Source organism: Manduca sexta, chromosome 17 (assembly GCF_014839805.1).
Source record: "Manduca sexta isolate Smith_Timp_Sample1 chromosome 17, JHU_Msex_v1.0, whole genome shotgun sequence".
Classification (NCBI taxonomy): Eukaryota; Metazoa; Arthropoda; class Insecta; order Lepidoptera; family Sphingidae; genus Manduca; species Manduca sexta.
In genome coordinates, this window is record NC_051131.1 from 7,128,502 (window position 1) to 7,145,112 (window position 16,611).

Consider the following 16,611-nt stretch of genomic DNA (forward strand, 5'->3'; position numbering starts at 1 on the left):
GTTCCTGCGTTTGATTTTTGAACAGCACACTAAAATTATCTTTCTTAATTTAAAAACACGCATGAGATGCCCAGGACTGTAATTTGTGCCCGAAAGCAGCTTATGAATATGAGCTCGATGAAACATGAGAACACTGGATGCATCTCTAGCTCCCCTAACGACGAGCTCTTATGTTCATTATTATTATATTTTGTAATAGTTATTTACAAGTATTAATATACTATTATTGCTATAGTGCATAAGACGTAGGATCAACACAAATTGACATTATAAGACAATGATGAATAAAGTCTGAACTCTCAAATTGTGAGTTATGAGCATTATAAAAAGAGAGTGTATTTTTGAAGCGGTAAAACCTCCAAATAGGTTTAAGGTTATATGTGCAAGACTTTCCCTAGCCTGAAGCCTCTTTAGTACCCCAGCAGTCGTAACGAATAAATTTATATGTCACGCGTAAATATCTAGGGATATAGGTAAATTCAAAACAATCAACTTTACTTCAATATATTCTAATTAATACTTCGATAACCTATGAAATTTAAGTAAGTTTATTTAGTTAAGTTATATAATTATTATAATCAATGATGATTTTATTATTATTTGATACAATATAATAAAATTACCTTATGTTGATACATTTTGCGATTTACAATCTAGCGTAATCTTACTATCTTAATAATATAACAAATGCAAAAGCTTTTGAAAATGTTTGAATGTTTGTTAGAAGTAAACGCAGAAACATCTGAACAGCTTTGCATGAAATTTAGCACATGGATAAACCATGTCCTGGATTAATACATAAATGACTTTATCCTGGTAATAGGAAATAATAGGATTTTTAAATAGATGGTGTTAGCGTCGTATAGGTGGCGCTATAAATCGCTGCAGTGGTTTAGGAACTTTAATAGCGGGAAAGGTTTTTCATGCGGACGAAGCCGCTGGCAACAGCTAGTGATTATTAACCGTATATTAATATTGTATATATTTTACCATTTACTTTTAAGGGAATGTAATCAAAATAATGAAAACGTTGGCCAATAAAACAACAGAGGAAGTGACAAAAATAGTAATTAGCATATAAAGAGCCACTAATATGGTTTTGTAAAGGTTGTTACCTATCCTTACACCCAAACTTATCTATTGGTTTAACATACCTTTGTGGGTTTTAATGGAGTAATTAAAATACAATAGTAATTAACGGATTACCGTAACAAAGCATAAATACAAAAGTAGTAACTAACGTACAAACAAATCATATAATCAATGAAATACAACAAATCCAATTGAAGAATATTATTATCAGTTGAATTCCTATATATATTATGTCACTTAGCATCTAATGCCTCAGCGTAACGAGTACCATACCATATAGATCTTTACAATTCAAACTTCTGGCTGATGTTACTGCGAATCTTTTTTCTCCTTATAATTTCAATAGAATAAATAAAGCAATGAAAATGTAGATAGAAACCGTGTTAACATTGTGCAACTCTTTTTTAGCGGTAATAAATGTGATGAAGCTAATATATGATATTATCATTGGCATTGAAATAAAAAAAAATCCAAAGTAAGTCCTTAAATAGTTTGCTATACATGAAGCACTTTGAGAAAATATCTAACTTATTTGGAGTTTTAAGTGGGCAAAACTGTTAGCAAAAGCTTGTAAAAAAAGATGTACAGATACAGTTTGGCTTTATTTATATTAATAAAATAAATATTAAACTTCTAATACGATATTGGGAAATAGGAAAGTTACAATCTTACTATAATATGAAGGTCAATATCAAAGCCCGCCACTTCACGTGGTATCAACCCCGTTAACCTCGTATTTATGCTGTAAATAAAAGCAGCTATAAGTAATACGGATCTATCACTAGAATATCTTCAATAGTCCAAATGATTACCTATTATTATATATCACGCTAACTGTCTTAATAAACTATCTTTAGACGAAAGAAACAATAGATTGGATATCATTGGATGTCAGGCACCTATAATCTAACAAAAAAAAATCTAGCCGAATATATGTTATGGGCAGTCAATACTTATACTTTTCCATTTTTTTAATTCCTTACGCGATCATTCAGTTGGTCGGTAACTAAAACGAGATGTCTAATAAATGACGTCAAATTAAGCTCCAAGCTTAACAGAAAACATTACTGAAACCTTAATTCGCGATTAAGGCAAACATAGTGCGGGGTGAGTGGTGGTGAGACGAAGGCTGCGGAGCAGTGCATGTGCGGGTGTGTGCTGTGAGGCGCGGGGCGTGCGGCGGGCGCGCGGGCGGGGGCAGCGCGCCGCGGGCCGCCACTTCTCTGTGCTCGAGGAGCCCCGGTACACCTCGGTTTCCGGCGGGTGCTCCCTCGCGGATTCGCAAGTGTATCCCGACGCGCCGCGCGCCGGGCCCGCGTGCCGGCCACGTGGCCTTCGCCTTCGCTCTCCTACCGACTACTGGTGACACCCCGTTTTTTTACGCGCACGCCATTGACGTCAAACAAGTTTGTAATTAGGAATTGGCAATTAATTAATTATTCGCTTTTTGAACTTGAATATATTTGAGCCGTATCAATTGTTAGTTGTATGGGTAGGTAATAGGTCGGATACTTAAGAGTTAGAGTTAGTTCTAAATATACGTAATCTAAAATATTATGAATGTTTAGAAAATAAGGACTTTTGTAGACATTAAATTTTGTTAAGATAAATTTATCTTTTTATCGACTAAGGATGAGTAAGATACGATTTTTAACCATAATATACAGTAAATTAATATATAGAGTAAACGAGTTCGTTTAAGTTGCCGTCGGCAACATTACGCGAGCGTGTTATCCGTAACGTAAGTAGGCGTTTACACAGCGGCATTACTTCAATGAACACATTTCATAGTTCCTTACTACAACGTGCAGTTAAAGAAAGTAGTCTTTCCTGTTTAAATTGTTTATTTTCTCTTATATAGGACAAATATACGTGCCTTCGAATTTTATAATTTTTGATTTAGTTTTAAATTGTTAGCATGAACAATTGCTGTTTTAAATATTGAAGACTCCGCTACTTGTGGTCTTTTATGTTATATGAACCATAAACATTATAAATAGGTAAATGGACCGTCGAAACTTAAAGAAGTTACTATTTATATCGAAATGGACTCTTCGCAAACTATTACCGATGACCAAGAAAGAGTTTACAAAGTCTACAACATGTACAAGGTGAGTGACAGTGCATTCGTCTGATTATGAAGTATCAGAGTTGCCACCGACGGAACACTCCGGAGGCGCAACATGACCAAAATAATATTTCACAACTCTTCTATAAAAGCCTTATGGATGTAAATACCAACTAAAATATTTCATAAATAAGTACTATTCCCGGATTTAATGTTGGCGAAACATCGGCATGACTTCAATCCGTGATATTGCTATCATTGATCTAATTTAATGTGTGGTTTGATGTATATCAAAATTTAATAATATATTTTTTCAAAATTATGGATAGTACTAACCCCAAATTAACCGTCTATTGGTCATCTAAGATTCCGACTGGATAATAAGTTTTAATTTTTTAGGGTGTATTTTATTTATTTACTTTAGCGGTATACAATATCTGTCTACATTTTCTTATGCACATATTTTAATAAAGATTCTGCATTGTTTTTCGCTACGTCACAAAATGGTTGCCTTACCATCATCGCTTTTGAAGTGTTTCGTCAGACAAGTAGTGGATAGTAAGTGGTAAGCTGTATACTGTACGTCATGCACTTAGTTTATTGTTGGCTTTGCACCAAAAAATGCTACCTATCTTACATCAAACTTCACTATCAGATCAAAAACTACGACCCATGTTTGCGATTAAAACTTCCAACCTTATAAACATATTTGCATTATGAAAATTCAAATGGATTTTTGTATTTTTTTACGTCATGTAAATTATTTTACTTCAATATATAACTGGTGAAATACAGGAGTTCACAAAAGGGGACCTGTTTAAACGGACTTCAGCAAATATGAGACACTCCATCTAGAACTACCGAGAATTTATAAAGAAACTGTTGGTTATATTTGTTGTAGACCTCATTATTAGTGTTTTATCCGAACTGGGTGCTTGTTTCTTGAAATAATTATCATTTCGTGAATAAAATTGTTGTGCAATATTAGACTTATATATTGGTAATAATTAATGATTAAAATCAAATAAAATAGAGACAAGAAAGTACTAGCTTCTGGATGTTTTTATACTAAAATGACGTAACATTTCGATGCATGTAATAATAAATAACTGACTGACTAACTGAAAACCTACGGTATTTGATCGGTGCTTGAAAACTCAAAATCCAAATCGCGGAGTCTTCTTCATCTTCTTTCACCTTTGAAAGGTCACTGATAAATATAGGTTTCCCCCAAAGATTACCAGGTCAACCTTTTACAATCGGCCTGCATCCTGTGGGTTCCTAAGACCTTTACGAGGTCGCCCAACTTGTAGGACACCCAATGCTGCTCTTGCCAGTACGTGGTCTCCACTCAAGAACTTTCTAAGTCTGTCAATGCGATAATTACATCCAAAGAGTCCGCCCGCCAGAATTATGATAACCATTGCGGGTTGTACGATTTTTGAGAGTCCACATTATATGTATTTAAAAGCATTATATTCATATCAATACAAAAGTACTAAATTGGAGTATATTAAGTACCAAAATAAGTGTTTAGGAAACCTTTAACCACAAAAGACTTATTACGCTTACATTATAAGTAATATATTAGCTTTATACTACTTAATATTTTTTATACATTCCAATTTTCACTCAATGAACTATAGGGTTTAGATTTGAAGTATATGTTTTGTAGCAAATTTGAAACTAACGCATTAATTGATTGGCACACTTACTCAATGTTAGGTGAAACTTTGATGTAATTATCGCAAAAAAATCAGGATCGCGATTCGCGATCTTCGCCTCACATAAAGCTTTTAGCACTTGGCCACGAAAGCACCCAATTGATATGCAATATGAAACAAACTATGATTTTGGACAACACGACTGGAAAAGATAAATGAAAATATATTATTAGATTTATCATAGGGTTATACTATTTGCGGCGATAGCCTAGTTGGGTGTGGAACGGACTGCCAAGACGAATGTCCGCAAATGTTCATTTTTGAGAGCAATTTAAAATTGTTTCTCACATCCTTTTTTATTCATTATTATGATTAATTATTACGCTATAATTATTAATTAAACATGTATACTAACCAATAGATTTCGGCTATCTTATCAATAGCTAAACCAAAATTTTATAAATAATAATTTATTAATATGTATATAATTGCTAACTATGTTTCCTGCTCATGCCAGGGTTTTCTTAGAAACTCACTATTTCTTATAAACTGTCCATATACACGCATTTTTATACCCGAACGAATAGTAGGACGCCCCACTAGTGCACCCACTGTTCGTCGTGTTTATTCCGTCCCAGGATGATTCTGTGGCACAAAAAACCTACATATACTTATATTATTAATAATCAGAGCAAAAAATGTAAACATTTTCTCTTGGAGCAAATCAACATAGAAAATAACTTACGTACTAATAAAAGACATGGTCTATTTTTACGTTTGCCGAATTTCATCCAAATATATACGTTCAGTGGTTTCTGCATTTACTACTATTAAATATTCTTACAAACATTTACACCAACTTTGCATTGTTTAGTAAGAAGTATGGGACAGTAGTAAATGATAACAGCTAAAAGGAAGGTATCGAGAGTACAATATCCTGCTAAGATTGAAAGGAGTCTTGTGTTACGGGCTAAAAATTGAGGGCATGTTGCCGACTTTTGAGACATACCGAATGAGAATCGGGAAGGAAGCAGCAACAGTTTCTGTGGGGCAATTGTACCGAAGCGATCGACTAGACGCAATCAAGCCGGAAATAAAATTGTCTGTCTCGTGGCTCTACCAAATTACCCAGAAGTTCGACCATCATAACCAGCCGAAGTTATAGCGTAACAAATTGGCATTAAAAAAATTATTATACCTAGTATGTTTTTAGGGTTCCGTACCTCAAAAGGTAAAAACGGATCCCTTATAGGATCACTTTGTTGTCCGTCCGTCCGTCTGTCAAGACTCTTATTCTCAAGAACACGTCTAGGTACTTAGCTGGAATTTTTATTATATACTCAGGTCTACTATCCCTTAGAGCTGTGAAAAAATCAAACTTCTAAGCCAACGCAATCAAAAGATACGGCCGTTTATGCCGCAAATTTTCGAAACTTGTAAGGGAATCGAAACCTACAAGGTACTTCCCGTGAACTCAGAATCTTGAAATTTGTTTCGAAGCATCGTCTTGTATATAAAGAAAAATTGCGAAAATCGTAAATTTTTGGTTACATCATATAATAAATTTTTTTTTAATAATTTTATAGTTACTACCCCTTTCCTCATGAACGCGTAGAGGTATTAAATTGAAATTCATATCAAAGGTATTGTAGACCTGAGTATAATACCTTTGAGCTGTAACAAAATCAAACTGTTATGTCAAAGTAATCAAAAGAAATAGCAATTTAAGCCGCACATTTTCAAACTCGCTACTACTCCTAAGGGAATGAAAACCTAAAGGGTACTTCCAGTCGACCTAGAATTTTGAAATTTGGCATGAAGCAGTGTTTTATAGCACATATAAAGGAAAAATTCCGAAAACCTCATTTTTTTAGACCTTTGTCTTAAATTTATGCTCCTCCAGCTTTCCATGTTGTAATGTTATGGATTTCATATTATTATTAACATTGTTAAATGTCATCATCAAATAATTCACCATTTGTAATTGGATTGAAAAGTATTTATATCCTTAACATATTTTTGATAAAAGATCCTGTGGAAAATGGACAACAGCGCCCCCTGTACAATGTGGTGGTTTCCTGTACTAGTATGTGACGCGCTAAGCGACAGCGCCCCACCGCAGCGCGCGCCTCGACCGCCACGCAGTCTTAACGCGCGGTCCGCACGTGTGTCTAGCGTGCCTTTATATTGTGCTACAGCTAAATGTTTCCGAACGAACTATAAATACGTTTATATTAAAGTTTAACAATTATAAACTTACGTTATATTTATACGAACCGATATTAAATGTGTTTCTTTTTTGTGAAGAGGAAACGGACGTAACATCGACTGTTAAGCTTTTATATTTTTAATTTATTGTGTAATGAATGAATGACTTCAGTGCTCTTTCAATTAAAGTTGTACGTAATTGTATTATTTTCTACTTCCTCCGTAGATTAATTAGATCTTGTATGAAACCGGAACGTTGAAAATTAATTAATTGTATTTTAATAACGAACAATATAGTTTCGCTGGATGGAATGTATGACAATAACTGAATATTTAAATGGTGGGTAAAACTTTCTCTTTATTAATCATAACTTTATTGTTTTTTATATATTTATATTTGGATTATATTATGTAGTAAGTAACCTTAAGATGTTAAGATTACATACTTGTTTAATATAACACGGTCCTGCGGATATTATTATTGTTTTAAATAATCTCTAAATATACATGTAGGTACCACACATTTTCTAAGCTTGTATCAAGTACTTAATTAATCATAAATTAAATATTTTACAAAATAGTGGAATTGGTTTTGTCTTAGGTATATACATATTTGTTACGCATTTTACATGCCCTTATATCATTTTTTCAATCCCATAATTTTTTATGTGATTGTGTGATTATTTTGTGTTGTATTATTACTTTTTATTTTTTGTTCAAAGCCGTAGATATATTAAAAGAGTAAGAGCATCTCCCACTTATGGGCAAACCCTATGGTATCATGGCTTTGTCTATATCTGTACCGCAGAGCATTAGTTTCAAAATAATATTTGAATATATTTGAGGCCAGTATAATTACTAGGTATTATATGAAAATCTGATGCCTCAGGATGACGAGCGCAATGCGGGGACATTTATGCCGATTATTATTTAGTAATCAAAATTATGACAGGCAAAGTTCGTCTATTTTTTAATAATTTTCATTAGTAAATCTTACTAAAGTCTACCACATATCGTAGCTTTAACATTTATTAATATACATTACACCCTGGGATATATAACTTTCAATTATGGTAGCATCAGGTAATGTAATATATCGTTTCCTTTATTTCGTGGGTTTCGATTGTAAATGTAATTGTAATTCACCGGCATAGTAATCTATGGAAAAATGTATAAAAATACATAGCTTAATAATATACAACTTTACATTATAGCTGCCGTGTATGATGCATATTATTTAGAAAAACCTTAAAAATAGTTATTATATTCCAGCCTGCTTTCTATTAGAGATCTTACACAATTTTTGAACCATAATGGTTTTACTTTGAGAGCCCCGTAACTACCAATACAATTATATAAAAGCAACACAATGTTGGACTATTGCTATGCTATGACTTCGCACCGTTTAATATTTATTCTCATTTATGGGGCTTCCCCTTTATACTAAAAGGAGACGACAGATAAAACCGAGACATAATTATAATAATCTTATATTCGTAAAAAAACTGTTTTTACCAATAAGGCCTTAAATAATACGAAATTCTACTACTTATATAAACAGGAAGATAGGCAAGATGTAGGTCTTAAATAGAGTCATGCGATTAGTGTTAAAAACGATTCAAATAAGAAAAATCTGCAATTCGGCATACCAGGATTCTAGAGGTTGGAATCTAATACAAATCCAGGTCATTTAAAATCTTTAAGAATCATACAGCTAAATCATTCCCATTTAATATTTTAGGCTAGACTCCACAAAAGTTAGTTTTATAACCATTCATATTTAATTAACTAAATAAAACTTTAGAACTCTATAAATTATAAACATTTAGTATACGTAACATTATGAGAAATACACGATATGGGAAAACGTAATAAGTGAAAGCTGAGATATAGCTGTCTCCAGACTGACAATCATTATTATACGGTCTACCTGGTATGAATCTGATACCGAAGGATCTGATTCGTTATTATATCTTACACCATCAATCTAACGTCAATCACATCAAGGTCACCAATTGAACTGATGGCAGATTTAACGTCTAATGGCCCACTTACAGAATCTGCTTTGGCTCTGTGTTCGTCGCCTGCGTGTCAGCGTACCCACAGACGTCTCAAATTGCGATTTCTGCTTCGCGTTTAACAATACCGGTTTATCATCTATATATAAAATATTACAAATACGTTTACCATATGTGGGGTCCCTTATTGACGCTGAAACATGCCAACCCACCGCAATTTGAAGAGAATATTAAACGAGTGCTCTACTTTTAACGATTGCGCGAGATTACATTTTATATCTTATAACAATACTTTTATAATGAATTTAAATATATTATACCCCTCAGAGTGTATTAATATTATGCAAACAAAAAAACACAGCAATGCACAGTTTCTACAAATTTAAATGGATTGGATTCCAATAAACCATATTTATATGCAGAAGGGTCCGAATTTAAATAATAAAGTCTTCGGAGTATGGCCAATCGTAAACAAAGCTACATCATTTATATCACTCCCAAAATACACTACTAGTCCAAACACATAAACTTATTTAATTATACAAAACGCATATCTCTACATCTAAAGCAGATAAAGAACGGCTATCTATGGTAAAGTAGAACATAGCTATTGAAATAGAGATAAGATAGGATCTGAACTGCTATTAATTACATTATGTGAATAAAAAAACATTTATAAAGAATAAAAAAAACATATTTATTAATAATTCTTCCACTTAACCTAGTCTCATTTTGTACAAGTTAGTACATGTATATTATACTGCCTACTGAATGAAATATTCAACATGGGCGATGTTATAACTTTGGATATTTAGAACACGGACACTTGGTAATAGAAAAATCTCTGTCAAAGGCAGATAGTGCATGCAAATTATGTGCTTATTTTGAAAAACCTTACGTATCGTAATAATAAAACTTTATACCACAACCAACTATTAAATAATGACTTGTGAAACATACAGTCGTGGCATGTAGGGATAACTTCAACTGATCAAATATTAGTATTCGTTCGAATACAAAGGCGCATTTAATTTTATACACAATACAAAAGAATTGCCTCCTTTTACCAATACAATAGAGTGAAAAGTTTTTCTTTTTTTAAACACAGTATACCCGCCATTTTCTTTCGATTCAAGTTTGCTAAGTAACAAATTTCTTTTACCTTTTACAACCACAAGAGCATGGATATAAATATACGTCTTTGTACAAACAGTCAACAAGTTATGATGAAAGTTGTTCCAATTGTAATAACATCAATTGATTTAATGCTATTTTAGTGGAAGGAACAAAACGAGGTCAGTGACCGACAATTACGTCCTCCTAGAGACTTGTCTACCAGCACACAGCTACATTACTTTGAATTGTAATATGCATTCTTATGAAAATATTTTTATGAAACATTGCTACCAAAGGAAATATGTTAATTCATTTTATAAATTTGATTTCTTACATCGAATTATGTGCCGATTAAAGGTTTTAATTTATATTAGTGCTAGATCTACTTTAAAAACGATACCACATTTTGTACAATATAAACGAATTAGCTAAATATATAATATTTTCCAAAGAGCAATAACTTGCCTACTTTACAAAACTTTCTACTTTCCACGCTCTGGGAAAACATATTAGAAACATCGTATCGTCACAATCATGGATGCTACATTATAAACAAACATTATGAAGATTTATGGGTTAGAAAATGGATAAGACTTTGAAATCCTCTTTATTTTAAAAAAGAATATATTCAAAATGAAAATAATAAGACACGAGTTGTACATGGATGCATTTATGTATTTATTAGAATAAATATTTCAGAATAGCGCTAAGCATCGTAATTAGTTTCAAAATTAGTGAAATATTAATAATTCAATAAATATAATTTAATATTAGTGGTTGCTAGTTACAAAATCCAATAGCAATTATCGGCGTGTCCTTTCACTTAGTTGTTGGTATTAGTGTGTGTAAGTATGTATATAAAGGTCCATTGGTACCACAGCCGGTGTGCCACAGAAACCGGTCCGAGAGGTATGAGACCGACTCGCGGTCCAAGGTACTATTACAACGTTGATCGATCGCATTTTGGAACAACGATTAAAACGGTTTTAATATTAAAAGTCCGCAGTTAGTTTTTCTTCTAAACATATAAATATATCACATACAATATTTACATAACCCAGTTTCACGTACTATTATCCATTCACATAATAGTACTAAATATACTATACTTACATATGTACAGTGATAAAAAGAGATTAATATGTCTGAAACAAACTAATGAAAAAATATAATTAATTATGAATTGGGAATAAATTAATTTGGATAAAAAGATCTTAATGAGTTATCTATTAATAACTAGCTTCCGCCCGCAGCTTCGCCCGCGTGGATTTCGGACTTAAAAAATGGAGGAGGTGCTCAATTTATCGGGATATTTTTTTAATGTATGGTGGTATGCAGGTGATCCGATTGTCCGGTCAGGGTCTGATGATGGGATCCTGGTGAAATCGAAGGAAGCATATAGCATGATTCAGTATTCACGCGTGATGGCTTATTATTAGCGTATTTCATGTATAACTTTGGTGTTTCTATACCGATTTCCATGATTCTTTTTTATGGAATATTTAATAATGTTAACTTTTTTAATTAGGGATGACTGAGAGTATTATAAACGTAAGAGTAGACAAATATAATGAGAAAGCTTCGAACTGCTAAGCTATCGGGAGTTACACGTGTTATTGTGAGTCAACCATAAAAGATAGACATATGCTGTCGTGGGATATTTTTTATATAATTTTAAGGAGAACATTTCCTTCGTACATGATTTCTATGTAGCTTTAACCATTAAGGTTGCACACGCGACGGAAGCTTAAAAAATGGAGTAACTTCTCCCGTTTTCCCAACATTTCCCTTCACTGCTCTGCTCCTATTAATTGTAGCGTGATGAAAAGTATACTATAACCAGCACAGGAGTATGAAAAATAATTGTACCAAGTTTCGTTAAAATCCGTCGAGTAGTTTTTGTTTCTATAGCGGTTATACAGACAGACAGACAGACAGACAGGCAGGCAGACAGACAGACAGACAAAAATTTTACTAATTGCATTTTTGGCATCAGTATCGATCCCTAATCACCCCCTGATAGTTATTTTGGAAATATATTTCATGTACAGAATTGACCTTGCTACAGATTTATTTATTATAAGTATAAGTATAAGCATAAGTATAAGTATAGAAGAAGATAGAAGATATAGATATAGAAGATAGATAAATGCGCTGCTGATATCGCAACTGTGAGATTTCACAAAGATAAAGCTAGGAATAAAACTACGCAAGTTATCTCTATTCTAATAATTAACATTCTAAATTGCAACTGATGCCCAGAAATAGAGTTAGAAAGCTATTTTAAATGATGTCTAAATTTCCAGTTTATTTAGGTAAGATAATTTCCAATTACAAAATTCAGAATGTTTTACTTTTTATTCTAATAATGTACTTATAGCATATCTTTTAACAATAACATACAGAAAATTAATCGTAGGTACGTTTTTTACCGAGATTTAAATACCGACTTGTAGGCGAAAGCTTTCCGTAACTCTTCATAATTATAAGGAGTACTTACGTTTAGTAAAAGCAAGCTGCCTTTAATCTGCCTGAAAATAATATTAACCGGTAACTAATCAGTGGTAAGAGACGAGTAAGGCACCGAAAATCGTCATTAAAATGTATTAAAATAAAACAGTTCTGCTGGTGATTTTGAGTACTTCAGCGGCCAGTACTTCTCGATTGTTTCAATTAGTGCTGCCCAGGCTCGGGTGTACCGCAGAACAGCATTCTCTCTGCTATATTGTTTCCTACATTATTTTAAACCCAATAGTTTCATTATTTCGACACTATATTATGAAGTAATATATATTCATGGCAAAGTGACCCGATTGCACCTAATGGTAAATGGACGAGATCAATAAGTAAAATGTCGACTGACGAGAGATGATTACCTCTCGGCAGTCGATACAATCACGTCGATCTGTTGGAACCGGATATAAACAGTATAATATGTAAATAAAACTACATAGCTTTTATATTTTACACATTTAAAACACTCTATTTTTCCACGTATTAAATATGTACCTTCTTTTCTCTCTGCACCACTTAGATTGACAGGTAGAGGTCGTTGCTTATATTGAAACTGCCATTCGTTCCATTTCAATTAGGTTACACATGGTATATTAACGTGTAAAAAATCAATGGTACAGAACTGTTCGACCCAGTGCATTGAACTTATAGACAAAACTACGAACAACTTGCCTCTACCGCGCACAAAATACCAGATAAAATGAGTATGAAAAATGTATATTCTGTTGTCGTTCTCACTACCAATCCAGAAAGTTACTATCTGAATCTAGGTCAAACTTTTGACCCTAACCTGATAAAGGTCAATGGCGAGTAACTGGACCACAGAAGGTAAAATAAGTAGAATCATTGCGTATTTAAAATTACTTCAAAATTAGAAAAAATGTTGGTAGTATACTTTTAAAACGATACAGTATGTTGAATAAATTTTATTTTTTTATCTTTATGGCTCATTTTTCAATCAGATAAAAATTATTTGTAGGATAAATTACAATACAAACGAATTAAAAATAACAGTTTTATGTAGGTGCCTATAAACTTGTCAATTTGACTCACTTTTTTATTCAGGCAGGTCATAAATTATTAGATGGATAACTTTTATTTGACAATTCAAACATCAGCCCAAAATCATTTTGTTTACGTAATATTTTTCAATGATTTTATTACTCAATAATATTGTTTTATCTTATCTGACTAATATTTTAATCTTACTAATACAAATATTTGGATGTGCGTCAATATAAATGCAGAAACAATTGAACGGATTTGGCATACGAATACTCCAAGTCCTGGATTAATATACAGGCCACTTTTCATCCCGGCAATTTGCTCCGTAGAAAATATTTCAATTTATTATCTGTTTTGAGTAGATAGCGCTGGCGTCATACAACAGCGCCATACAGATTGCCCTTGATTTAGGTTTTTGTAGCGGAAAGGCTTTTTACACAGGGCGAAGCCGAGAGCGAAAAATACTTTGGCACAGGCAGTCAACAGACATTAAGGACCTCTTTCACAACTGAGTAAATGCTATTTGTCAAATAAATGTTTAAACTGACCTAATACACAAGTCGCGGTCTAATCTATGCTCCCAAATAAATTGTAATAAAATGAGTAGATACTATCTACATTAGCTGTGAAACTATCAAATAAAGTTTACTTGGAACTTGTGAAACTGGGCCTAATAGGTGCGCCCTATGCGCAACAGCAATAAAACTCACATTAAATATTTTCTTTAGAATTTAAAAAGACACGTAAGTGCCAAAAAATACAGTCCTTAGACAAGATTTGTATTGTTATAATAAAACGATAATTATTATTTAGTAAAGGTAGAATTTCTATGGTTTAAACTTTATAGATGCTACTTGCATACAAACTGTTTGCAAAGACATCGCAAGATAATTATAAATATATTTTTTTTTATTAATTGTTACAAAACACTATTTTATGAATGGCGACTAAATGTGTTTCGCATATTTAAAAAAACATGATCTCTATTCTTAAAGTTAGATACGTATTGTGCACCTTGAAATGTTTGATAGGTTCCTGTTGATTAATTACATGTGCAAAATAAATATGTGAATTACTTATGTCTAAGATCGTATCAAACATCTGTCAAACATAATTATCTGTTCCACATATATACTTTAACATTCGAATTTTACTCAACTAAAACCTTGAAATAAATAATTATTATGTATTTTAAAATTTAATTGAATAAGAATTTGTAAGTATAAAGATAGGCAAATATATAGATAAGCGCAATAAACTACCACAATATTTATAAAAACCATATAAGAAACCTCAGAGTAATCTAAAAGTACAGTGATATGCAAATAAACAACATTGTTTTATACATTTTTGTCTATTTATAAAATATTATTAAAAATAATATTGTTGTCAGTTGTTTCTTTGCCAGCTTTCCTCGTTTTCGTCATATATTGTAGATGCGTAATCATGAAAAGTAAAATATCTCAAAGCAAATTCTGTGCGACAGTAAACTCGACCTGAGCGCGCAACTCTTGCCATTCAATATCGCAATATTAAGAAATACTAACTGGATAGAGAATTGGCGTACCAACCTGTAACAAGTAACAAAATATACAGGCCCCTGCTTAGTTATTTAGTAGGCACTATCACACTTTGGTTATCTTTTTATTAAATGTTTTATCATAAATCTATACTACTAGCTTTTGCTCGCGGCTCCGCCCGCGTTATAAAGTTATTCAGGCTAAAATTTTCCGTTATAAAAATAGTAGTTTCCGGAGCCTATGTTCTTCCCAGGGTCTCAAACTGTCTCCATACCAAATTTCATCTTAATACGTTAGGTAGTTTTGAGTTTAACACGTTAAGGCAGACAGATGCAGCGGGGACTTTGTTATATTATTTAGAACTTTTAAGTGAAACAATCCCGTCATACATCATTGTTGCATAACTTTAACCGTTTACGCAGCGCAGGCAACGGAAGCTCTCAAAACTCATAATTTTCCCCGTTTTTGCAACATGTTTCATTACTGCTCCGCTCCTGTTGGTTATAGCATGATGATATATAGCCTATAGCACTCCAGGAACAAAGGGCTATCCAACACAAAAGATTTTTTCAGTTCAAACCGGTAGTTCCTGAGATTAGCCATTACTGCTCCGCTCCTATTGGTCATAGCGTGATGATATATAGCTTATAGCGGTCCACAAATAAAGGGCTATCCAACACAAAACGAATTTTTCAGTTGAAACCGGTAGTTCCTGAGATTAGCCATTACTGCTCCGCTCCTATTGGTCTTAGCGTGATGATATATAACTTTGAGCACTCCACAAACAAAGGACTATTCAACACAAAAATATTTTTTCAGTTCGAATCGGTAGTTCCTGAGATTAGCCATTACTGCTCCGCTCCTATTGAATATAGCGTGATGATATATAGCCTATAGCTCTCCACGAACAAAGGGCTATCCAACGCAAAAATAATTTTCAGTTTGGACCGGTAGTTCCTGAGATTAGCCATTACTGCCCCGCTCCTATTGAGTATAGCGTGATGATATATAGCCTATAGCACTCCACGAATAAAGGGCTATCCAACGCAAAAGAATTTTTCAGTTTGGACCTGTAGTTCCTGAGATTAGCCATTACTGCTGGGCGCGTGATGATATATATCCTATAGCACTCCACGAACAAGGGGCTATCCAACACAAAAAGATTTTTTTCAGTTTGGACCGGTAGTTCCTGAGATTAGCGCGTTCAAACAAACAAACAAACAAACAAACAAACAAACAAACAAACAAATAAACAAACTCTTCAGCTTTATATAATAGTACTAGCTTTTGCTCATCCGATAAAGTTTCAGGCTAAAGTTTTCCGTTATAAAAATAGTAGTTTCCATTATTCCCCAGGGCCTCAAACTGTCTCTATACCAAATTTCATCTTAATACGTTAGGTAGTA

General features: G+C 33.1%; 1 protein-coding gene across 1 annotated transcript in view; it reads left to right on the forward strand.

Annotated features, from left to right (window-relative positions):
- Positions 1–3,137: 3,137 nt before the first annotated feature.
- LOC119189554 (DNA-directed RNA polymerase, mitochondrial-like) overlaps positions 3,138–16,611 on the forward strand; it is a 36,011-nt gene continuing 22,537 nt past the window's right edge. Inside the window, exon 1 of the mRNA XM_037439581.1 lies at positions 3,138–3,203. Coding sequence (XP_037295478.1) covers positions 3,138–3,203 — 66 coding nt within the window. The remainder of the gene's footprint in view (positions 3,204–16,611) is intronic.